At 40.9% G+C, this 25,996-nt stretch overlaps 1 protein-coding gene across 7 annotated transcripts in view; it reads right to left on the reverse strand.

Moving 5' to 3' along the window:
• Window positions 1-16,870: 16,870 nt before the first annotated feature.
• Window positions 16,871-25,996, reverse strand: part of KCNJ16 (potassium inwardly rectifying channel subfamily J member 16) — a 54,648-nt gene continuing 45,522 nt past the window's right edge. For 3 of the 7 annotated variants that reach the window (XM_044247535.1, XM_044247536.1, XM_044247540.1), the window contains one exon: window positions 16,871-20,478. In XM_044247535.1, coding sequence (XP_044103470.1) covers window positions 19,131-20,390 — 1,260 coding nt within the window. In that variant the 5' untranslated portion in view covers window positions 20,391-20,478 and the 3' untranslated portion in view covers window positions 16,871-19,130. Of the gene's footprint in view, window positions 20,479-20,964; window positions 21,109-22,179; window positions 22,349-24,628; window positions 25,108-25,996 lie in introns of those variants that run through there. The other 4 variants (XM_044247534.1, XM_044247539.1, XM_044247538.1 and 1 more) reach the window with 3 other exon arrangements.

A 25,996-nucleotide genomic window follows, 5' to 3' on the forward strand; every position in this document is an offset into this window, starting at 1 on the left:
ACGGGGGGAAAAAAGAGACATTTTGAGACAGTGTCATTCGGAGACTTTCTTCCTTTAAATGCAATTAAAAAAAACCTTGATTCCTTGTGTAGAATTTTATTTTAAAGTCCCCTTTAGTTTGTTCATGGAAACGATTTAAGATTGAGGATTTTGATGGGAGAGTATCGACATCAAGAAAAGGAACCAGAGCCAAAATCATGATTTATATGCAAATGTCCCTGTATTACAAGACTCTTAGAAAATGAAAACTTTTTCCTGAAATCCAGACCTTTCTTTTTTAAACCCAGGATGTCACCCTTTCCCCTGTTCTGGAACAGGGTGGGATCTGCAACGCTGTAGCCCATGGGCCCAAATCTGGCTCACCGTCTATACAGCTCCTGAGCTAAGAAGGGTTTACCGTTCTTAACTGTAGGTGGAAAAAAAAAATTGAAAGAATAATGTTTTGTGACACTAGACTATTTTATAAAATTCAAATTTCTATCTTCATTAGTAAATTTGTAACTGGAACGTAGCCACTCTTGGAACGTATCCACTCATCGTCTATGACTGCTGCTTCTGTGATCTAACAGCTAAGTTGAGTAGAAGAGACGGAGCCCCCGTGTGGCCCACAAACCCTGGGATACTGACCTTCTGGCCCCTTATGGACAAAGTTTGCTGAACACCGGTCCAGAATACTGCTGTGGGCATTAGGCCAAATTGAGCATAAAGGGCAGGAAAGCTATTCCTCAGCTCTAGTAACTAGCAGCTGAATACATTTAATGGTAGGATTTATTGAACTGCTGGTGCCTCCTTGTTAAAATGGAGAGAAAATGCTCATAAACTTACTTTTAGGAATAACCATATATGGAGTATAAAATATGTATTCAAACAATCAGTATTTTCTGTTCAAACTAATTATAGCTGGCATTATTTTTGATCAAGTTCACGTTCATGTCAAAATTCAGTACCTTCCACGAAGCCTCCTAAAATAAAACTAAGGTTACTGTTAATATCAGTCCTTAAATCAGTGAACATCGAAACTGATTTTGTGAGGACTGGATTTTTGCAAATCTGTAGCTAGTCTGTTTCAGGCTTGTAGATCTACAGCAGATCTGAGAGTCTGTGAAGCTATCAAACACATTTCTCCCTTTGAGTTGCGTCAACTCAAGGTACCGTGCATTTGATCTCATTAGCAATCGTTAAGTGTTGCATGTAAGAGTATTTAGTGATTGAAAAATATAAAGAAAAAATAAATAATAGAAGAAAATGGATTATTTTGCAAAAAAGAAATTGTGTCCTGAAAAAATGTTTAAAGGCTTTGAATTTTGAATGCAGATTATATCATATGATTCCATTTCTTTGAGAAAAGAAAAATTTTTATATTTAAACTAGTTTCCAAATCTGAACCTCTTTCTATATTTGTCTTCAGTGCTAGGATTAGGGTGTGGTAAAGAAGGCACTACACACCTCAAGTATGAACTTCAAGAGGCGCAAAACAACAATAACAGTAACAACCCAGTAATCAAGACAAGAAAGAGTTTAATGCATAACTTTTGAAAAATAAGAATGCAAAATAACCCATGATAAACAAGATACGTCAAAATTGCTATATATATTCAGATTTGTTGAAATTGCCTGCAATAGTTGCCAAAATATTAATATATAAAAAAATACAAACCTATTTCTTTTTCATGTAAAAAAACATCTGGAGACGGGCCTTCAAAATGATATTCTGGGGACCCCAGTGTAGTAGATGTGATTATAATTTATTTTTTTCCTTATGCTTGTGTATTGGCATTTTCTCATTTTTCTCGAAATATTTATTATTTCTTGACAAAGAACAATGCCTAAAACACTGTATCATTTTAAGACTAAAAGGAAGATGCCATTCCTTTTTTATTAAAAGTTTGTCTACTTGATTAAGACCAAGATGGCACCTTGATCCTTCGTTTGCAGAGGTGATTACAAGTAAATGCTCTCCTGGTGCATGCAGATTTGCAATCATATTTCCAAACTCATTAGGGGAAGCCTGCTATATCTGTCTAGAAACACAACTAAATCATTCATATAATATTTTGTCCTTTAGCTGTTAAATAAGTGAATGCAGAAATAGTTCTAAACCAGTATAAGTTCACTGGTGAGGCTAGGGGAAATTTCTTCCCTGGATTTAACAGAAAAAAAATGAAAAGCACGATGCCTACTTTTAATATAATGCAATATATTGATTAATATATCAATGCAATGTACACCTTTACCACCCTGCCTCACAGAGGCAAATCCTGGTAAATTCCTTTGAGGAACAGAAGTACAAAGTCACCAAAACTTGTTCCCACTAGAAATTTCTAAGAACTAATAGGAGTTTGGTCTTTTCTCTCCAAACACCACTAGACATGCCTATAAGCCTAATTTAATCCTGTTCTGTAAATTACATTGTCTGTTTATTTTACTATCAGAAGCTCAGTATTAAATCAATAGGGCTTTGGGCTTCCGCTCATTTGAGTACTTCCTTTAAAAGGGAGGGAGGTGGGAGCACATCCTATCATTAGCCCTCCTGCCTCTGGTTTGTCATTGCACTATTAATAATATGAAACAATAAACCCACAGTTGGACCCTGAAAACCCGATTCTAACGTGTGAAAATCTTCCTAAACATACTGATTTCCAGTGAACTTACTTCTGATAGGTTTGTCACCTGACATTAATTTTTCTTAACCCTGTTAGATAGAGGCATAACAGCTGTGCTTCCAAGAGAACAATTTAGCCCTTAAAACATGTGGCATGGCGAAAAAGTTCAGAATTGCCTCTAGGAATCAATCAAAGAAAAACACAATAGGGAGAAAAATCAAATATGATACTGATGGGATTTAAAAACTAATAAATTATTACATTTCCTGAGAAATTGTAGGAAGAGAATTCATACAACATTAAAAAGAAATAAAGCCAGCCCACTGATTTCAACAGAATTTTGAGTTTCAGAATCTACTGCAATGAAATGGTAATCATGATACTAATTCCCTCAAACAACATCGGATCCCTCCCCCAAATCCTTTATATTTAGTTTAATTATTTTTTATTTTAAAAAAAAGGGATGCTAATGATCTTTGGGGTTAAATGTTTTCCATCAGAAATCCATGGATTGGGGCGACTGGGTGGCTCAGTGGGTTAAAGTCTCTGCCTTTGGCTCAGGTCATGATCCCAGGGTCTCGGGATGGAGCCCCGCATTGGGCTCTCTGCTCAGTGGGGAGCCTGCTTCCTTCTCTCTCTCTCTCTCTCTGCCTGCCTCTCTGCTTACTTGTAATCTCTGTCAAATAAATAAATAAAATCTTTAAAAAAAAATCCATGGATAAAAATCAATGATCTGTTGTATCCTGTTTTAATAGTGTACAAACTTGGAAGAGGGGTTTGAGCAAGATTTTCCTTGCGGTTCTGCCCAAAGTTATTTTTCTGTGATTTCTTTGGCCAAACTAAAATGTAAGAAATTTTACCTTATATTATTGGCCCTCTGAACTTCTCCTACTAGAAATAAAATTGTTATAATCTCTGTTCAAAACTTCCGCATGAATGTAAGTCCTCTGAGAGTCATATCATTTAAATGATTAAGATGTAAACACAGTTAAGTATGAGTTATTGCCTTAGATCTCCATGACCTTGGTGGTTTCAGTCCTATGACATCAATATATATTTCTTCTGTTTGTTTTTGCATAGTTGTTTAATCTGATGATCTCTGAAGGTTGATATAAAGGTGCTGTTACTATTATTACTATTATTATCATCATTATCATTGTAGTTTCCACTTCAGAGAATACTAAGCTAGTATTCTAAGCTTAATACTAAGCTTAATACTAAGCTTGTATGTGAGTTTATTATAGATTATGTATATTATAGATTTCCTTCATATAGTCTCCTGGGAAAACTAATTAGATGGCAGCTATCATTGCAAACATGCAGAAAATAAGAATAGAGTGCTTTTGATGCTTTCAAGAGTGTTCCCTTTGTAATAGTTTGTAAAGAAGTAAACTAACAAGTTTTTGTGAGCCTCTCTCTTGCGGGTATCATAGTCAACAAGTGCACCGTAGCTACCCAATAAACAGCAACTTTAATATAAACTAAGTATAAGTTTAATGACAACCCTCATCCAAATGTTATAATTGAACTTATAATGACAACCACAAATTATGCCATCAGAGTTTTGTTTACATCATAAAGGCCTCTTTCTCAATACCTCTAACAGTATACATTGAACAGTGTTCATTGATCAATACAATAATGCATGCGCTAATATGCACCCAAACATAGCTCTACAAATAGTTAATGCATTAATTGAAAAACACATTATCAGACTTGAATCCATCACCCTCTCTCTTTACATTACTTTTTTAAAATTATGTTCAGGTAGCCAGCAGTATCTTTATAATAACTTGAAATGAAACGTGAACTTCTCTAGTTTGTTTATTCTGTTGACTGAGTGAAAATCTTCCTATTAGATTTTAGCATCACTTAACTACGTGCTCTATAATAGCAAAGTTCAAAAACATAAAGAGTAAATTCAAAAATCAAATTTAGGGGCTCCTGGGTGGCTCAGTCCGTTAAGCCTCTGAGTCTTGATTTCAGCTCAGGTTAGAGTCATGAGCTCAATCCCCACATCGGGACTCCAAGTTGAGCGTAGAGCCTGCTTAAGATTCTCTGTCTCTCCCTCTGCTTCCTCCCTCTGTAAGCCGGCACACTCTCTACCTCCCTTTCTTGCATTCTCATTAAGAAAAAAAAAAAATCAAATTTGAAAGGACTTTGTTACAATGAAATATCAAAGAATATCCCAAACCAAATCAGGACCCAATCCATTAAGATCTCTCCCCTCCTCCCCCAAAAAAGAGTGATCATGGAAAGTGTCAATTGGAGAGGTAATCAGTAGTCATCCAGGGTAGATATAGGGGAATAGAGGCTGACTTTAACTGAAAAGACCGGGTTTGACATTCCACGCAAACACGTGGGGGAAAAAAATCAAGCCCACGGATGGAAAAAAAAAAAAAAAAAAAAAGTTAAACTAGCGTGAAGACAAACAAATGTCTGATTAAAAATCGTTCCCTTCGGTGGAGGGCTCCTTACCTCCAGCACCGACCCGCGGCTGCCCGGGAGCCACAGTTCAAGAAAAATCTCAGCTCCGGACTCTGGTTCCCGAGCTCGAGTACTCTTTTTACTACACTTCAATACCAGATCCTAAAAAGCTCGTGAAATAGTATACAGACCCATGGGCCAGGATGGAGTCCCAGCACACTTTACACGTTTGCTTTCGACAGTTGGTTGTAATCGAGGACCAAACAGAGAGAGAGGGAGTGTGAGTGTGTTGAGTCAGAGGCTTTTTTTTTTTTTTTTCCCTCTTTGGTACATTTACGTGGTCAGATGTTCTTGCTGAGCCCAAATGGTCATCAAGCCACGGCGTTCTGCGTCTTCCCGGTGAATGCTTCCATGGCAGATAAAATTACTTTTCTCTTTTATTGGGTTGTGTGAGCCACTGTGCTACTCACAGAAATGAGATGTGTTCTTTCGAAAGCTGGGGTTCTTTGGGGTTGGGGGTTCTTGTTTGTTCTTGAAACTGTTGTTGTTGTTGTTGTTTAATTGGTAAATTCTGGGGAATTCAATTTTATGTCAAATGTGACGTGACTTTCGACATGGTCACAGGCCTCCAAGGGGCTTTGGGAGCACCTGACAACCCCGTTCTATTTTCCTGGTCCATCCACCCTCCTGGGCTCTGAGAGGGGTCCCAGATCTGTTTCCAACTCCACTCAATCCTGGAACATATGCCTCGCTCTCAGCTGATTCCCTTGCTTCTCATCAAGAAATGGAAGCAGAGAGAAGGTTGCCTCTTCCACCCTCCGGTCCCTGTACACACCCCTGTCTTCATCCAGACCGGGTCACACTGTTCTTCCTCCGTGTCCGTAGCTAGAACGTCCCCCTCCTTCCTCTGGAAGACCGGGTGCCATCCCTTCTCATCTATTCAAGGCCTCTTCTTTATTTATCCCCTCTCTCCTACATTGTCTATTTTTTCCTTTCTATGGGATCGTTCCCATCTGCTCATAAGCATGCTGAACTACCTCCCACTAACAAAAGAAAGAAAAATACAAAGAATTAAATTAAAAAAAAAAAAAGAAAGTAAAGAAAGCTTCCCTTGACCCTGTACCTTTCTCCAGCTGCTACTTCATTTATCTCCTCCCCGTTTTATCAAAACTTTTCAAAAGATGTCCCTGTCTTCTCAGCCCAAATTCTCCATCCAGTCTTCTTGAGTCAGGCACCACCCCCTCCAGGCATTCTTACATGCCCCCCCCAACACACACACTTGCCTCTATCAACTGTGTTCCTCACACTTGGCCTCCTAGCACTATTTGACAGTCAATCACTTGCTCACTTTTTTTACTCAGCTAAGTAACCCCTCATCTGTCTTCTCTCCTGCCTTATAGGACAACTCCTTCTTGTCTCCTTTAATGTATTCATTCGCTTCACCCTTCCCACGTTGCAACGTCTTTGGCTCTGGGGACCATCCAACACGCCCCGTCCCCAAGTCTCCACTCAGTTCCTGGAGGATCTCAAGCAAGCCTGGGCCTTTATAGACCTATGTATGCAGAGGGCTTCCAAATTTCCTTTCTCAGGTCTGACCTCCCACAGTGCCTCCGAATCCACGTATACAATCTCCTACTGCTTCCTCTATGTGGGGACATCCAATAAGGCATTTGAAACCCAGCCTGGTTCAAACTGAACTCTTAAGTTTTGCTTCTCCACCAGGTTCTCAAACTTGTTTTTTTTGCTCCAAGGTCCTCTGCCCTGGCTTGGAACTCTGTTTCCGCAGCTAGCCACATAGTTTGCTTTTTCCCTTCTACATTTCAGAGCAAATGTTACCTTCCCTCAGGGGCTGTCTCTTACCATTCTGCCTAAAATGGCACTCATCACTCTTTGCACAGGTGGAACCCTTTCTTTTCTTCTTCCTTTTTTTTTTCATTGCAATTTAACTGTGCCTGGCATTAAATGACATTTGGTTTCTTGGTTTGTTCATTTGTTTGCTTTACCTCTCCTACTAGATTGCAAGTTCGTAGAAAGATCATTTATTCTGTTTAGTTCATTAGTACCTTCACAATGTCTGTGAATGACCAGACATGATGTAGATGTCCAATATATGAATATCAGAATTAGTGAATATTAGAAAAATGAAGCTTTGCAATGGAAAATTTTTATCTTACTGGCTGCATTAATTCTAGTCCTGGCAAATAAATAGAAGAATAAGGGATGATAGATAGATTAGATGATAGATAGATAATAAATAATAGAAAGTTAGTAGAGAGATAATGACAGCTGCTAAATAAATAATAATAGATGAAAAATAATAATAGATAAATAGATGAATAATGATAAGTAGATGATAGACATACAATGATAGAAGATAATCGATAATGATAAATGCTAGATAATGATAGATAGATAGATAGATAGATAAACAATGATAGATAAGGAACAGGGAAAGGGAGGCAAGGAGAAAGGAAAAAATGTAAAACTAGCCCCCAAAATATGAAGCCATGGTTTAGAATGAGGACTGTTGTTCACTGCAACCAACTCTGGGTAAGGATGTACAAAGAGGAGACAAGGATCATGCTTGGGTTCTGTTATTTAATTACACTACTGTTGGCAAGATGTTCTCTGATTCTTAGCTTCTCACTGATAAAGTTGTGAGAAGAGGTACAGGGGAGGTATTTCTGTTACAGAATTCTGTGAGCTGCATCTCTAATTGACGGTGACATCATACCTCCAAGGGAGGCAGCGCTGGAACATGTTGACATGGATCTGAATATTGAGAATGGGTACTTTTTTCCCAGACAATAAAAATAGAGATGGGCACCACGCACTGGCCATGTACTCTGTGCTAAGTATTGTCTTACACGCTTTTGTGTGCTGTGAGTCATTCAGTTGTCACAACAGTTGTGGGAGTTCCATCCTTGTCCTCCTGTGTCACACACAGGGAAACGGAGTTTGGGAACTTTGTGCGTGGCCACGCCACTAGAAACCCACAGAGCTGGGACTCCAATGAGAGCAGGAGACCTCCGGGATTTCAGGCTAAATTAAATGAGAGAGTGTAGGGTGCCTGGGTAGCTCAGTCATTAAGCGTCTGCCTTCGACTCAGGTCATGATCCTGGGGTCCTGGGATCGAGGAGCCCTGTTTCGGGCTCCCTGTTCCACGGGAAGCCTGTTCTCCCTCTCCCACTCCCCCTAATTGTGTTCCCTCTCTTGCTGTCTGTCTCTCCCTGTCAAATAAATAAAATCTTTTTAAAAATTAAAAAAAAACAAAACCAGAGTGTAACAGAGAAAGAGAGATGCAGAGACTACCATGTAGCGCGCTTGCATGGCAATGCCTCTGTGAGAATTTGTTAAACTCTCTGGTTCTCTCTCTTTCTCTCTTTCTCTGTCTCATTCTCCACACACACATACTACTTATAATGAGAGAGTTTTGGAACTTCATTCTTTTCTACTAGCTTCGTCCTTGATAAAAGCTATAGCCTTGATCAAATAAGCCTTGATAATATACATCAGTGGCCATTAAATTTCTGAATTTGGTACAAAATATATAATTTAGTTCCAAGCTCACACGTAACTCTGGGGGAAGGTGGGCCAGTCCTGTCTTTCTCTGTTCTTTACATCAGGATGCTGACATAGTGGCATAGTGGAATTGAGAGATTTAAAAAAAAAAAAAATCATTTAAATAAATATCACAACTCTTAGAAAAGCACAAAACTTATGAGACTATAACATATTTACAAAGCAAATCTTTACTCATGATAAAAATTGTGTTTATTAAGCTGTTTCTATATATGCATTAATGTAGTTATTCTAAGCTAGTATTGGGGATGGATACTTGAATTCTGGTTGCTTTCTCTTACTATAATTAGATTACTGGATTAATAGATTCTCGATGGACATGATTCAGATTTCCATGTCTATATATGGAGATTAAGAATGACAGCCTAAATGAACTTTAGTGTCTTCTTCTAAATATATAATGCACATTGCGGTAGCAGAGGAAAAAAAAAATTTAGTACATGGAATCCATACCTAGACCAATATTACGCTAGTTTCTGATTTGAGTGGTGCCCATCATATTTTATTAATAGCCCTTATTGGCAATGTGCTTCCCAAAGTATTCTTCCAAATATCCTCCCAGAGTAGCAGGGAGAAGATAAAAATTTAATCGATTTACTTCATGGAAAAAAAAAAAATGTGTTCCCTTGTGACCACAAGGTGGCACAATGGTGACCAAGAATATTCAACATCTTAATAGAATTGCAATTACCACAGGCTTTTACATAATTGTTATTATTAATACTGTGTCTTATTATCATTATGATATTTCAAAAGATCCACATATCACCTTAGCCTTTCGGGGGAAAGATAAAGTGCTTTTATTTATTTTCTATCATCTTCCTTCTGCCTGCAGAATCATTAGTATTTTGTTTTTCCCCAGTCCCCCACCCCAGGAATGACAAGTAGGTGCGTAGAGCCTTGGTTTAATAATTGCCCAAAGCTTTAAACCAAAGAGTAATGCCGCAGATAATAAGTGATGTATCTGGAGAAGGATAAACAAAACTTTATATTGTTTGATGTAGATGACGTTGTTCTCAATTTAATTTTCATCATTCTATGACCATTCTAATATTTATTTGTAATATAAGAATACAGAAGCCATCCTAGACACTTTAGTTTGCAGTAAAAGTTCAAGTTTGTTATTTGCAAATTCCGCTTTTTTTGGTCCAACACCAGACATGATCTTGGGAACAGCACCCAGGAGATTCTAATGTGCTGTCCAGTTCTTTTGTGATTGTTTGGTATTGAGATTGGACCTTCTCTCCTCATGCTCAGGGACCACTAGAGCCTGGGAAGCAAGGTGCTACAATCATAAACAGTTGTAGTTATTGGGAGAGTATAAAAAAGCAACCACTTTTTCCCAACTGGAAACATAACACAGGCCGGCCAGATACAGTTGTTCAGTTGTTCACTGCATAAATCACCAATCAAAAGAAGCACCTTTGAGTAGGAATACAAAGGGCTAGTAACATCCTTCACTGAAAATTTTTTCCTCAACTTCCATAGATCAAGTGTTCTGGCATTTCACAAAATTTAGTAACGTATTTGGTGCCCTTTGTGAGTTTGCCATAAATTTAGGTGGTCCTCATGAGAATTCTATATTTTTCATGCCAGTACTTGCATCCTGCCAGTGTAATTAAAAAACAACATTTTACCCTTAAAAAAAAAAATCAGGCTTGTATCATTTTTAAATTCCTTGAATGTCGTTGTTTACAATAGATCTTATGTCAGAAAAAGACTGTAGTATCAGACCTGAAAACGAAGTTCAACAAGTATTATTGTAACTGCATTGTCGATGTATTATCATGGAAAGTAAAAAGGCACATCACAGTTACACATTAAAGAAGGATTTTATGGGGCATCTGGCTGGCTCAGTGGGTTACAGCCTCTGCCTTAGGCTCAGGTCATGATCCCAGGGTCCTAGGATAGAGCCCCACATCGGGCTCTCTGCTCGGTGGGGAGCCTGCTTCCCCCTCTCTCTCTGCCTACCTCTCTGCCTACTTGTGATCTCTGTCTGTCAAATAAATAAATAAAATCTTAAAAAAAATAAAAGGATTTTATAGGGGCGCCTGGGTGGCTCAATGAGTAAATGGTCCGACTCTTGATTTCAGCTTAGGTTATGATCTCAGAGTTGTGAGATTGATCCCTGCATCAGGCTCTGCATCGGGCTCCATGCTGGGCATGGAAGCTGCCTGAGATTCTCTCTCTTCCTCTCCCTCTACCCCTTCCCCCTACCAAAAAGAAGAATTTTTGTAAGAAGCAGAAAATAAAATGAAATAGACCTTTCCTATAAAATTCAGTTAGTACAGTAATCATGAGAACAGGGAAGATTGTGGGAAATTACATACACTAATGAAGAAAAGCATAGAAAGTCAACAAGAAAAAAAAGAATCAAGGGAAGAAGTAGAAGAAGGGAAAATCATATTTTGAGGCTTCAAAGAATTATGGGATAACATAAAGCAACGTCCCAGCCATAAGTGTTTAGAAACAGTGGAGCAGAAGGGTTGAGTAATTCCCCATAATCCCACAGCTGATTAGTGGCAGTGCTGGAACTAAATCAGGTTCTCCTGGGAGCAGGCAGAGAATACACCTAGAACGTTGATTTTAGACATCAAGATGAAAACATGATTAATTAGAAAAAAATAATTCTGTGATAATACAGCAATATTATCCTAAAGCTGATGATGTGTTTGCTTGCAAATCCCTTTGAAAGATGCTACTACTGAAGCGCCTGGCGGGCTCAGTCTGTTAAGCATCCAACTTGACTTCTGCTCAGGTCATGATCTCAAGGTGGTGAGATCGAGGTCCACATCAGGCTCCGTGTTGGGGGTGGAACCTGCTTAAGATTCTCTTTCTCCCTCTGCCTCTTCCCCCTCCCTCTCTCTCAAAAAAGAAAGGAGGGAAGGAAGGGAAGGAGGAAAGAAGGAAGGGAGAGAAGCAAGGGGGGGGATGAAGGAGGGATGGAGGGAGGAAGAAAAAGAAGGAAAGGAAAGGAAAGGAAAGGAAGAAAGATGATATTACTGATTAAATGAAGGAAAAGAGGGAATATTAGTTTTATCAAGCAAATCCCATGTACCAGTTACATGTTTGTATATACATACATATGTATATACATATATACATATATGTATATATACATATACATATATATGTATACATACATATATATGTTTGTATATACATACATATGTACGTGTGTGTGTGTGTGTGTGTGTGTGTGTGTGTGAATATCCTGGTACACACTTCATGATTGGTCCACAAGGTAAATACTATTATCTGCATTTATACTCATGCAGGAACACAGGCTCAATGACAATAATTTGCACAGAGCCTGATGCAGGGATCAATCTCAGAAGAAATTGTTCAAGTTCACATAGCTGTCAAGGAGCACACATGGAATTTGAACCCACTTTTGTCTGGTTTCAAGACCACAATCATTGTACTACCGTAGGTCATACCTTAGAGAACACGGATTGTTCTTCCTTCATCCCAGATGACTTTGCCACTCATTCGGACACATGCAGTGTGGCTCTCAGTCTTCTGGGTGTTTTGCAGACTCATGGGGCCCCGCACATCGCAAGCCAGCAAAGGTTTTCCAAGTTCAGTTAGCCATGGTTTGACAGGGCTTTGATGGGTCGTTTCTGGATAATGAGCCTGCTTCTTCCAGAAACCCCTTAATTTGCTGTAACGTGTTGAGAAGTTTAAATACGATGTGTGATATTATGACATGAAATGGTTAAACAGTTTTTGAAGGGGCTTAAAGGCAAGGCCCAGTTGGCGATTTACACAGCAGAGTATACTGTAGGATCTGTAATCTGATTTTTTCCTTGGGTTGGTACTATTCATGAAACCTTCTGGGTAGATGAGTAGAGTAATATTTTTATTCTCAAAGCACCATTTTACTAAGTCCTGATGCCTCAATGGAGAGGAAGTGTGGCTTACGTAATCCATCGTGGTTTTGGTAAGAGGACACATATCATTTACCTTTGGATGAGAATATTTTATATTCCTTCTACTAAATGTTCCATTTAATAGCTTTTGTTTCCTTTTTCTTCTTTTTTGGTTGGTGGGGGTGCTTAAGTCAATGTCAAGTGTCAAGGAATGTGAATTAATTGACAAAACCCTACAAGAGATGAGGAGTTTGCCTCTGACCACAATAGCTTACACTTTATTAGCCCTCATTATTAGCATTTTACAAATGTTACTGCACTCCATCCCTGCAACAACTGTGAGGTGGGGGCTCTTATTTTCCTCACTTCATAGCTGAGAAAACTGGGGCACAGAGAGATGAAGTCAATTGCCAAAGTCCCACAGCAAGAATAGAGTAGAAATGAGATCTAAACCTAGGCCGTCTGGTTCTTAAGCCTGCAGTCTTAATGATGGCTTAATTCAGCAAGAACTCTAGGGTAGGGAACTAAGAATCAGAAATGCTACGCAGGTTGTTCAAAGTTGCACAGTTAATAAGACGACTGAATGCTATGAGCTCAGATCTATATAAACCCTCTCAGCTGGCCCCCTTCCCTTGTCGGTCCGACCTCAAAAAACTCCGTGCCCGTGTCCTGGATGAAAAATCCCACTCCACATTGTGTTTATTTATTCCCTAAAGGCCAGCCCTGCTAGAGGACTAAAGGTTCCTGCTTCCAAGGCAAAAAGCCTGGTGATGGTGGATTAGTGCACAGGGGTATGTCCCACTGGGCATTGTCCTGGCCCTAGAAAGGAGGGGATGGGGCCTTTTTTAATACAACCATTTTTGTTTACATCTTGGAGAAGATTGTCCTCACTCATCCTGACTCTTACTGGCTGTTTCTCACTTTTTTTTTTTTTTTTTCCTTGCTTACTCTCCAGTCTCTCTAAATAATCAATGACCATATAACAGTTCAGTTCAGAAAAACACTTCTAGAAAATAATGGGCTTTTATTTGACAAAGGGTCTTGGAATGATCGCTTTTTCCATTGCATGATTACAGAATGAAAATAGCCCAACCTCAGGCAGCAGCAGAACAGCTCAGTGCCCTGGGCCCTAAGCGTTTTCTTCCTCGGCCACTTCTGCATGACTGGTCTCTGTGGCCAGATAACCTCTCTAAAGTAGGACGTTTCCGCGTTCATAAAATAGAATCTGATTAAATGAACTAATACCTCTCTGATGTCTGAAAAGTCTTTGGTTCTGGAATTGGCAGCTGGCAGAGGCTAGCTCTGTCCTTAACCCGTCCCCTATAGCTAGCCTCCCTTTCCCACGCAAACTGGCATTGAATAGAATCAACAAGCAGCAAAATACATAATTGATCTCCGATATGTGCTCCTAATTCAGATAAAGAGCCTTCCCTACCCACAGTGCAGAGTGCATGTGACTGATGCATTTTATGGGCAAATTTGTAGGTTTCTGATAACTTTCCATAAAGAAGTTTTCACAGGGTCTAAACCTCTTGGGGCTCTTTCCGTCTCAAGTTCAAGTTACTGAGATAGTGATTAAGGATGTTTTATAGGCTCTTGTGGTAAATGATAGCATAGAGAAAAAGCATTCCTTGGCCGTGTAATTTAGCAAGACTTAAGCTGTTTGGGTTTTCATCCACTGGGCTTGCTGAAAACTTTAAATGATTAACCTATTTTTCTGCAGCTTGCAGAGGCTCCAACATTTGCATCAAGGGCCCGAGTTCAGTGATTACCCAGCTCAGGTTGCTTTTTTTTTTTTTTAATTTAGAGAACCCTTCATCTCAGTCCAGCTGCTTTTTTTCCTGGGACAACAGACTCTGGATACAGTATCCTTTTATTCTGCAGTATTTATAAAATAGTAGAATTCAATGAGACCGAACAGCAAAAGTCTGTTGTTTCTTTAACTTAGTTTATTTGAAATTTTTCCCTGCTTGGTATTTAGCGACTAAAAGTCTATTGAACTTTGAAACGCCCAGCCGTGTCACCTGAAATCTCCAGACTCTGTGCAAAAGATCCCAAACCACAGCCTGGTCGCTCCCGAGGGAGGGAGCACAGGATGGCCTGATGGGACAGATGCGGGCTGCCCTCAGTCAAACGTCAACCCCTTCCCCCCCACAGCCACACAGTCCTAAAAGGATTGCGTTAAGTCGCTTTAGAAAAGTAGGCTCTGTGCAACAGAAACTTGGGAATCCCCCAGGTCCTACAGTTTTGTTACCCAACCGGAGCTCCAAAGCAAGGCAGACAGATGGAGGACGGTTTCCGGGCAACGTTCTGATTTTGCCTTTTCAGGAAAATGGAGGCCTTGCCTGCTCTCTCTGCCCACAGAGTCATCCGGAACAGAGTCTCCACTAGGAGCTTTCATTTTCGAAGACCTCCTACCCCGGAGAAACTGCTGCGGTGTTTGCCAAGCCCCTCCCTGGTGCTTCATCTCCCTCTGTGTCTGTGTCACCATCTCTGCTCGCCTTCTGTCTGTGGCACCCAAAGTCCTTCCCCCACCCCGCCCCCGCCCCCGGAATGTAGGTCAGGCTGCTTGTTTAAAAATGAAAGTGAGGGAGCCAGAGAGGCCATGGCAGATTTGGAATTGAGGGAGGGTTTTGTGTTTTCTAGGGTATCCCAGCGTGGATAAGGGTGGTTTCTGGGAGTCCGCAATGGAAGCTTACGGGGGTGGGGGGGGGGAGATGGGCTTATAGATATGCCTTAGAGAGCATTCAGAACTGAAGAATCAATGCTTATAATAACGGAACTCATGAAATATTCTAAACCAAGTAGAATTTAGTGCCTCATCCTTGAGGCCCAAAGAATCAATTGCACACCTCTCCTGGCCAAGTCAGAAGTCGTTCAGTACCAGCCTCTAAAGAGATGATCTAGGTTTCTTGGTGCATATTCAGTGTCCTTTTGAGTCCCTGGAGGCCGTTGGGTCGCACTGGGGGGGCTGAGCCGAGTATTAGCAGAATTTTGTTTTTCTCCCAAGCTGTGCCGTACTTGCTTGCCCGAATCTCTGAGGGTTTGGGTCACTTGTCCTAGTGAAAGTCCTGTTGATGTAATTCCAGGGGAGGGAAAGGAAGGAGATAAAGGGCAGCCCCACAGCAGGACTCCTCAATCTTCTTATCAGGGTCACTCAGCCGTCCACGTCTCAGAGGGATTTCCAGGCCCAAAGTAATTCTTTCATGTTTGTTTTACAATATAGTGGCATTTCCTCAAGTCCCCAGAAAATATGTGCTTTCCACAGAGACAAGCTCCATCCAGTGTCAAGTACAAGTACGAGCTGGACCCAGACAACCCATCATTTTTTTTTTTTCCTCCCTTACCACTTCCTGTTCGGTGAGAAATCATTTCTTTTCACTCACGCAGAAGAAGTCTGGAGATAGGCCATCCAGGGCTGCCTGCTTTTCTACTTTTCCGATGTCCCTTGTAAGGGCTGTCCTCGACTGCCCCTCTCTCTGGGTAGTTGCAGGACCTTCAGCTACAGAGTGTGAGGTCTAGGGCAGAAGCATGGATGCAGGCAGTCAGGGGGCAGTCAAGGGCCCCTAACTCTGACCCAAGGAACGGGTTTTCTTAAAGGTCACACCCAGCAAGCTCTACTATCATCTCATGGGCCAGATCCATGCCATTTAAGTCACCACGCCCCAATCCCACCTGCCACCCCCTAGACGCAAGGGAGAAGCTTAGTTATATTAGTTGGATATACACACACACACACACACACACACACACACACATTTCCTTTCCTGGCACATTGTTGCCCCAGTTGGGAATTGGCTAGTTAGGAAGAAGCAAAAAAGTGAGATATTTGATGATCCGGAAATTAAAAATATCCACCCCACTATTTTGTTGTGAGGACAAAGTGTATGTGTGCAACGCACCCAAGTGTCCTTGATGAACTAGGGTGACGTGAAATGGCACTTCCTTCTCGCTCCTGGTGCTCCCTTCTCTTTGGGGGCCCCGTTCACAGGCAGAGCACACAAGGGAGAATGCCTCGATGCCACAGTGTGGTTCCCATCTAATTACATCCACTGAATAATTTCATCTTTAGGGACAAAAATAACTGCTAGCAGAAAAAAAAGAAAAAAAAATCAGCCTCCGTCTCATTATGGACTGAGCGTCTGAAACTAGAAATGGAATTTTCTGAGGAGCCTTCTTGCAGAGCTTACAGAAACAACAACTATTAATTCAGATAGAGCCGTCCTACAAGCCGTTAAAAACCCATAAAAAAAAAAAAACACTTTATGATTCTGCCTACATTCTAATTCTGTGAGGCAGCAGTCTCATTTTGGGGTGCCCTGTACCTGATGCTGACCACGTTGACAAGAGTTTACACTCACCTGAAATATAGGCAAACGCACACAATTTCTGCATTACTTAAGATCTTTATTATTAAGTAACTCATTGGGGGTATCAGAGTGTGTTATGAGTCTAAACAGAAAATTGAGATAAATGTGACAAGGGAACACGGATTTTACATTGTACTCGGGGTAAGAGGATTTAACCGGTGGAAATGCATAGCACAGGGAAATGTAATTATTGGATATCGACACTTCTATTCTGATACTAACAAAATGCGAATCCTGGTTTGGCAGAGTCTAGGAAGCAAAGCAAAATGAAATGAAACTAGAGGGGTGTGAAACAATCTTAGAAAGTCGGGTTGGAGGTGGGGGAGGGCCTCTGGGTTTGTCGCAGTGGCGATAGATTTCTACTTGGTAGATGGTGGCCTTCTAATTTAGCTGAGTAATTGTTGCTACAAAATCTGAATCTACAAGGCATGTGTAATTTTAAAAATGGGTTTTGCGTTTCTGGAGCAAGGCAGAAAAAAATGCATTCTTTAGATCTCTGATATTAAGCTTCAGGACAGTTTTACCACCTGGGACCTGAATGAATCTCTTATCCATAAAACAACAGGAATAAAAGATTTGCACACATGCATTTAAAAAAGTTACTTCAGTGCTCATGGTCAAAAGAAAGAAAGAGGGAAAGGAAGAAAGGGAGGAAGGGATGATGGAAAAAGAAAAATAAAAAGGAGAAAAACTCTTTACATACCTACATATTTTACTTTGATTGATAATCGCAGACTCTATGATTCAGTTCAATTTACTTGTAAGCTTTCATTTAAATTGGGGGGGGAGTGTTTCCAGAAACTGCAAAAACAATTTGTGTGTACATATATTTAAATAAAATAAGCAAAGGAAAATCTGTGGCATATGCTTATATGCTTATTGTCCCCTCAGCAACAATGTAAAAAAAAAAAAAAGAAAAGAAAAAGAAAAAAGAAAGTGAGTAAAGAAACACATTAATTCTGAATGAAGCTAACAACTGTTCAATTTATAAAGCTGAAAGTGACTTTACTCATAGGAAATTGGGCTTAAAATAATCATGATTAACATCTTTTGACACAGAAATAGAGCATACAGATTTACTTCCCCCAATTTAAGCAATTCCATAACACCTAGCTTATCTGTTTAATAATGTGCAGAAAAATCAGCTTCATTATATTTCACAAAATCTTCCATTTAAATGATCGTTCCAAGTTCAATGGGAGAGTTGCTGAAAATCTAGAATTCAAGTCATTTATGTCTTATGGAGTCACCAAGGCAGAAGACATATTTAACTGCTTCTGGGCACAAATACATCTCTTTCCCCTTGCTGTCCCCCTACGTCTCTCCCCGTCCCCTCCAAAAAATAATGGTTCCATCCCTTACGCAGCAAGCAAAAGCAGCTACAGTCTTTCAGAACACAGCACAGTTGTCTGAGAAATGTTTCCCACTGCCGCCCCTTCCCTCATCCCATCTCTGTGATCCTATCTTCATGTTGTCTTTGGAGAAGATGGGGTTGGGCAGAGGAAGCCCCCTTGCTAGAGAAGCTAGAAATGTCACCGTTGCCTTATTTCTGCTCTTCCATATAAAGGCATTTGCTGCCATCACTCAGGGCATTTGAGAGAGAAATACTGTCCTGAATAATGACAACTTGTTTTCTGTCGTATGAATTAGAAGAAACAAAAACAGCTTCTAGCACTCTTCAATCATTAACCTGCCCAAGTGGCAGGTGTCTCTACCTCACAGTCACTACCTCTTTCTGTGGATACCAAGACACTCTACGGGGCAAATGCTGAGCCTGCCAGGTGATTTCAGTTAAATATTTCAATGTTAACAATCTACTGGATGCATATTTTGCCTATCTTGGTTAGAAAGATGTGACTTTTTCCAGGAAACTACTATACATGTTGATACATTTAAAAATTAGTTATTCATGCTGGCTGCCTGTCTTCCTTATGCCAGTATCCTACCTTTGTTCTCCTTTACCAGATAGGACACCTGCAACTAAAGATGCAAGTGTGTGATATAAGAAAAGGAGGTGAAATTTAAATTAATCAATTAGGCTATGAATAGCATCCCTAATATCAAATTTGCTAATACAAAAAAAAAGTTTAAACGATCGGATACTATGTAATTTTTAGATGATCTTTCACCAGATTTAACCTGCTCTTCTTTTCCCCCCAAGTCCATCAAACGTAGCTGGACCATTCCTTAAAAGCCCTGCTTATAACTACTTGCCTTAAAGTGATGGGCTACAGAGTAAAATGATGGAGTGGTGGTCCTGGTCATCACAATTGGAACTACATTTGGGATTCTACAGAGATTCTATTTAAAGTCAAGACAGCTTTCTGATAAGGTGCTTCCTTACACTCATCCACGGCGGAGGTGATGGTCTCCTCTGGGTTCTCACAACTGCTGACAATGGCAACGGCACTAAACGACCTTCTTCTGACCGTGGTGTCTGACGTGCCAGATCCTCGGGCCGGGGGGGCTTTGTCCATGTTGTGGAGCTGCTGGTCTTTCCAGTCTAGCTGTTTGGCACTGCAAAAGGGAGCATATACCTCAACACTCCCCTCAAACTGTAAGCAGTTCACTTTGTAGTACTTTCTCTTCACTTCCAGGACGTCATTAAACCTATGGCCCCAGAGAATTTCTCGCGGAACATAGGAACTTCTGGATTGGTGGGAAGTGCCTGTGGAATCACCAGTGTAGATGAATGTCACCAAAATCTCAAAGTTATCTTTGGCCACCGCTTTTCGGTCAAGGGCATACAGAGGGCTCTCGTGGTCAATTTCATGAACAATAGTTACCGGTGTGACAAGGATGATCTGGTCGTTGACCAACTTTAGGTCTTTGAATGCCATGGTCATTCGTCCTTCGCTGTCTTCTGTGTAGCGGAGAAGTTGGGCTCTCACTGTGCCTTCTACCACATGGTTTGGCCGGAAATCACCAATGCGCCACATGAGGCAAAGCTTCCCATCCCTCATGCCTATGAGGGCAAAATAGCTAAACCGAATGGTTTGGGCTCTCTTTCGAGCAGTCGCCATTTTGGCCAAGGCAGCTCCAATGATGAAGGTGTTTATGATGCAGCTCAGGATGGATTGAAGAATCACCATGAGCACTGCCACTGAGCATTCTTCAGTGACACAGCGGTAACCATAACCTATGGTGGTCTGGGTCTCAAGGGAGAATAAAAACGCCCCTGTAAAGGAATGAACGTTGTCAACACAAGGCGTGATGTCCGGATCATTTAACAGATCACCGTGATGAAAGGCAATTAGCCAAAAGATAGAGCCAAATATCAACCAGGAGAGAATATAAGATAAAGAAAATATTACAAACATATGGCGCCACTTGGTGTCTACAAGAGTAGTGAAAATGTCAACCACATAGCTCCCCCATTCTCCAAAAATGTGCTTAAAGTACACGTTGCAGCTACCATCTTTGTGAAGCAGACGTCTTCTGGCTCTTCTCTTCTCAGCTAGGATGTGCTCTTGGGCGTAGCCTGGGTATTTGGGGTCCACGTTTACAATCGGGTAGCTGCTGCCGTAATAGCTCATCCTTTCCTCTGTCCTTCTGGCATCCAGGTGGATTTTGTACAAGGAATAGTTCTGTTGCTATTTGTTGATTTAAGTTTTCAGTTAAAACCTGAAAAAAAAAGAAAATTAAATATGCCTTAGCTTTAGCTTTTAATTTCCCTTTTTAGAGCAATTTGCCAAAGTTGAAGCAATTTCATGCCATCCGAAACGGCGAAGACTTCATTTGAACAACAGAGACGCTCAGTATTGATTACTCATTTCAGCTTAGAATTCAACTCAGTCATTATAGGAGCAAAATATGCAATTAGAGAAAATAACATTTTTATATATGCAAAAGGCTTGGGCAAACACTATGATTATCCCAAATGAAGCCTCACTACCTTTCCTGACCTGACATAAACCAAAGTCTTGTTTTTATTGACTCTTCTGGCATGGGGGCGCTTAGAACAAAAAGCAATCTTTAATGTTGAAAGGCAAAATAGAATTCAGATATTTGTCTAGCAGGGTTAGAAGCCTTCTAACTGTTGAAGTCAGATGCATTTTCTAAGAAGGATGCTAGGAAGGGTCGCCCCCTTCCCGCTGACATGTAACTTACATACTGAATGCCGCAGACCCTCCCCTTCAGCGCCGGCCGTGTCCTCTCTTTCTTCCCAGGAAGTTTCTCTTCCTCGTGTACTTCCCAAGACAGAACAGAACTGACAACGCCGCTCGCTCAGATTCAAGTCCTTTCCCCTAGCTCCTTTAGTTTTAAGAGGGCAAAAAAATGTTCTTAACCCCAGAGGAGTTTTGAAAAAAGCAAAAAAAAAAAAAAAAAAAAACCACAAAAACACGCCCAGGTAAGCTTTCAATAAGGTATAAAATTGCTTTTGCTTTTGTCTCATGACAGCATCCTTTTTCTTTTTTTTTTTTTTCTTTTTTTCTTTTTGGACACTGCCATCTCTTCTCTTTCCCTCTGAATAGAAGCAGAAAATTTGCCAAAGTTCTAATCTCGTTTCCCTCTTAAAGGGAGCATCCTACAATTGGCCCCTTCTCTCCAGCTCTGCAGTATTCCTGATTCTTTCACAGCCATCCATAGGCAAAATCATTTTTTCACCCTCCGAATTCAATCTTGAAATGATCAAGGCAGAACATACAGTTCCTAGTGCTTTTATCATCCCTAGAATAGGCCTGTGGTTTTCCCAACTCAAGTCTGAAAGTAAGTTTTAAAAATTCAATGTTAAGTGGTCTTGAGTTATTTCTATGAAAAAAAAAAAAAAAGTCACTGTAGCCCAGTGGTTTAGTAATTATTAGAATATGCTTTCCACACACCCTGCCTCTGCTAGATGAGGGAAGGAAGGATAAGGGGGAGAAAAGAGGTCCCACTAAAGGATCCAGCCCACGCTGCAGAGAAACTAGTCAAAAGTCAATACTGCGGCTGACATCGAGACCCACCCCCCTTTGAAACTGACCACCGCGGAAGTTAATCACAAAGCTCTTATCTGACACCTTCCCTGAAAAAGGGAGGAAAGGGTTAATTTCCTAACAGTCAATAGGAATCACTTTTCTTCTTCTCCAGGGATCAGGCCCACTTCACAATAAACACTTTGTTTGATGGACCACTGCAAGGGTGAACTCTGCTTTCAGCCAAAAAACCCTGTAAGGTCTGCGCAAGTTTCTCCCCATCCATCCACACGCCCCCGCCACTCTGCCCACTAGACCTGCGGATTTGCTTTGACTAGTTAGTTACATCTCCACCTTTGTCCTCAGCCGGGTTTTGGAGGAGATGGTTGTCTAATTTCAGGATGTGACCCCGGGCTGACAAAATGCTTACCGGAATGTCGGATGTTAAATGGTTCCACAAATTTGGCCCACAACATGTATCATTCTTGTAGGTTCCTGTCCCATTTGTCATCCAATGACCCTTGACAACAACAAGAAGCTGCTCAAGGTTTCTGGGTCTTCATTCTCTCACCCGACCATTGGAGGCATGAGAATGGGACCTATTATAATCAAAGGCCCATATGATTTCAAATTAAAAAGTAGATTTTGAGATAGAATTGTTTCCTTGTTAAATGTTCCCAACCTTGTTCCTTAAAGGGAACGGCACACACTGTGGGAGTCTGAGAATAAGAAAGTGCAGTTCATAAATCAAGAGCTACTGTGTGACTCTGCTCTTTTCTGCTGCCAGAAGAAAAAAAGAAAGGTTTCTATTTGAAATGGCATGCAGTGTGAATTCCGGTGGTGCCAACAACTGTTATAAACAAACCATTTTAAAAACACCTTCAACGTTATGCTAATTGGGGAACGGATTTTCAATTAATAGAAGCCGTTAACGGAGCAAATTTGAGGATGTGGAAAGTCTATTTCTGAATAGTGTAATAGATTCAGGGATACACCTTATGGCTGTGAGAATTCTGCCCTAAACCCACCATGCCCTGTGTCCCCACCACGGCCCACCACGTTGAATTGATCATCCATTCATTTCAACTTATACAGACAAAAGCTTTCAGAATCTGTTCTAGTGCAGACCTTTGATTGATCTTTGATTTTTTTTAAAGATTTTATTTATTTATTTGACAGACAGAGATCAGAAGTAGGCAGAGAGGCAGGCAGAGAGAGAGGAGGGGAAGCAGACTTCCCGCTGAGCAGAGATCCTGATGCGGGGCTCGATCCCAGGACCCTGAGATCATGACCTGAGCTGAAGGCAGAGGCTTTAAGCCACTGAGCCACCCAGGCACCCCGATTTTTTATTTTTTCAACCAGGTAAGTGATACACTTTTGAAAAGATGATGGTCTTTAAGTTAAAGGCCGGATTTTAACCAAACTAATTTTTTTTTTTTAGTTATTATGACATTTTTTTTTTTTCAATTTATTTATTTTCAAAAAACATTATTCATTATTTTTTCACCACACCCAGTGCTCCAAACTAATTGTATCAAGTCTTAATCATTTCTCAGATTACCCCATAAACAAAGAATTTTATGGACACTCTTTTGTCAAAATGACTAAACAAACTATTTATTAATCTGTTTCATACATTGTGTTCATTTGTACACTTTTCCCCTTGTTTTCTTTCTTTTTTTTTTTTTTAAGATTTTATTTATTTATTTGACAGAGAGGGAGAGATCACAAGTAGACGGGGGGGGGGGGGATGTCGCGGAAGCAGGCTCCCCACAGAGCAGAGAGTCCGATGTGGGGCTCAATCCCAGGCCTGAGATCATGACCTGAGCCAAAGGCAGAGGCTTTAACCCACTGAACCACCCAGGCGCCCCTTCCCCTTGTTTTCTATTAAATGATAGAGAAGACTGGCCAAGTGCATGGACATTCTGTGTGTAACACTAGTGTTACTTAGAATTAAAACCTGGCTTTCCAAACCCCTCCATGCTTTCATAATCATCTTGTCACTTCCCATTCCATCCCAAAAAAGCATTTACAACCTTCCTCCTTCTGCATTTCTCTTTGCATGCTGTTCTCCTTACCCTCTAGAAACGGATAGTGGCTATTTCGTTGGGGATAAAACTCCTTTTTTTTGTTAAAAATGGGAATCTGAGCACCGCAATGACAAAATCGTGGAATATAAAGTGCAGAAGGAAATGCAGAATCTGCAGTTCCCCTTTGTATCAGCTTCAAAGTATTCTGCAGGGGGTTAATGGCCAAGGCAGAAAAAAGACCGTGACTTTGTTGCCATGATAAGGAGTTCTAAGATAGAGGTGGCTAGAGTGAGGGGAGAGGCAGGGTCAGCATGGTGCGTCATTTCCTGAGATCTCGTTGTACTAACTTCAGACATTAAAAAATATATATATCAAAGCTTCTTAATCAACTTGCACTGGTGGGACCTGCTTTCAGTCCTCTAGATCTTTGTATGGATTCAAGGAGAAACCTTTACCGATTTAGCATGTTTCCAACGGGCTACACACGACAGAGCATTTTCAGCAAAACAAGTGACCGACCTGAGTATCTGTCCTCATTTCTCAGTATGGGAAGTGCCTTAGTCAGACTCACCCATTCGGCAGCAAACCTTCTGTCATTTGCCTATATCCTCTCAAATTCAGCTCTTTACTGAGCAGAATACTCTCGCGGGTAATTCTTCAAACTTTCGTTAGCACGTTAGCACATTGAAGGTACAACAAAATGGCTAAAACTTTAGAATCCCATGTCAACTTTAAACTGAAAAACAATCTGAGGGGTTTGAAGTGGCGGGGGGGTGGGAGGTTGGGGTACCAGGTGGTGGGTATTATAGAGGGCACGGCTTGCATGCAGCACTGGTGTGGTGAAAAAATAATGAATACTGTTTTTCTGAAAATAAATAAATTGAAAATTAATAAATAAATAAATAAAAGCCGATCTTGTCTCTAGCATCTGCTTACTATAAATATATTAATAGGGATACGAATTGTCTGGGTAATTTGAGACACACCACAAATAATGCTCTAAATACCTCTGGTGAAACTCAATTATTCATGCCCAGGGCCTGTGATATTAACAAGTATCATCTTTAGCATGTCGCTGATTTACATGAAGTCCTCGGGAATCAAGTTACTTTCCTGGCGACGGTGCGATGAGATAAATTGTAGTGGACACTTGAGAGCTGAGGAGGCAGAGTGTAGAAAGGATGGTCTAGATTCTGCGTGCTGGTCATTGTCTTTGGGGACTGGCTTGGGTGCAGTTCTGCGGTTCGTGAAGGGGCCTGAGCAGGGGGTGGCTGGTGGCTAGTGAGAGGACATGTCATCAGATGGCACTCGTGGGTGGGCCCTGGTTGCTAAGGAGGAAAGAAAGAGGGGTTTTAATGGGATGGGACAGGACCCAAACAAGTTGGGGTTATTTTGCTCCAAACCCGTCCCACAACTTATTGCCTTGGAATTAAGCCTGAGCCTTGTGTTGCCTGGAATCATCATAAAGAGACTCAGACACAGTTAGGTGGAGCTCTTCCTTCAACCACTGACCACCTGCTTCACTCAGAGCCCACTAGATGCTGCCCAGACATCTGCAAATAGACTCTGTCTTCCGCATGGCAAACAGTGTCTCCTTTGTTGACAGTCTATGGTGAGCTTGTGTTTCTTCTCAGCTGCTCAGAGCAGGTCTCTGGTTAAGCTACAGCCTTTGACCTTTCTGTTCTCTTCTCCCTCCCAACCCCAGTCTCCAACTCTGGTCCAAGTCCTCAGTGACAAAGACCTTTACCTCTTTCCTGATATAATTCTATAATTTCTCCTGAAGCAATTTAAGAAAGTTTTGTGCCAGGGTGCCCGGGTGGCTCAGTGTAGGTTAAGAGTCTGACTCTTGATTTCCAGCTCAGGTCTTGATCCTTGGGTTGTGAGATCAAGCCCCACATCGGGCTCCGAGCTGGGCGTGGAGCCTGCTTAAGATTTTTCCTCTCCCTCTCCTCCTGCCCCTCCCTCTCTCTAATTAAAAAAAAAAAAAAAAAAAGTTCTGTGCCAGTTTATGATAGGGAAGGGACTCTCAACTATATTAACAATTGAATTGAATCCAGAGCTGGGAAGGAGAAGAAGAAATCTGGTTTTACAGCATTGCGAGTAACTATCTGGAGAGCCTCTTTCTAGCTCATTTTTTTTTTTCTTAAGTAATATCTACATCCTAATCATAAATCGTGCTGCATCCCAAAAGATGCTATGTTTTATAAAGAAGTAGGA

This window comes from Neovison vison, chromosome 5 (assembly GCF_020171115.1).
Source record: "Neovison vison isolate M4711 chromosome 5, ASM_NN_V1, whole genome shotgun sequence".
Taxonomy (NCBI): Eukaryota; Metazoa; Chordata; class Mammalia; order Carnivora; family Mustelidae; genus Neogale; species Neogale vison.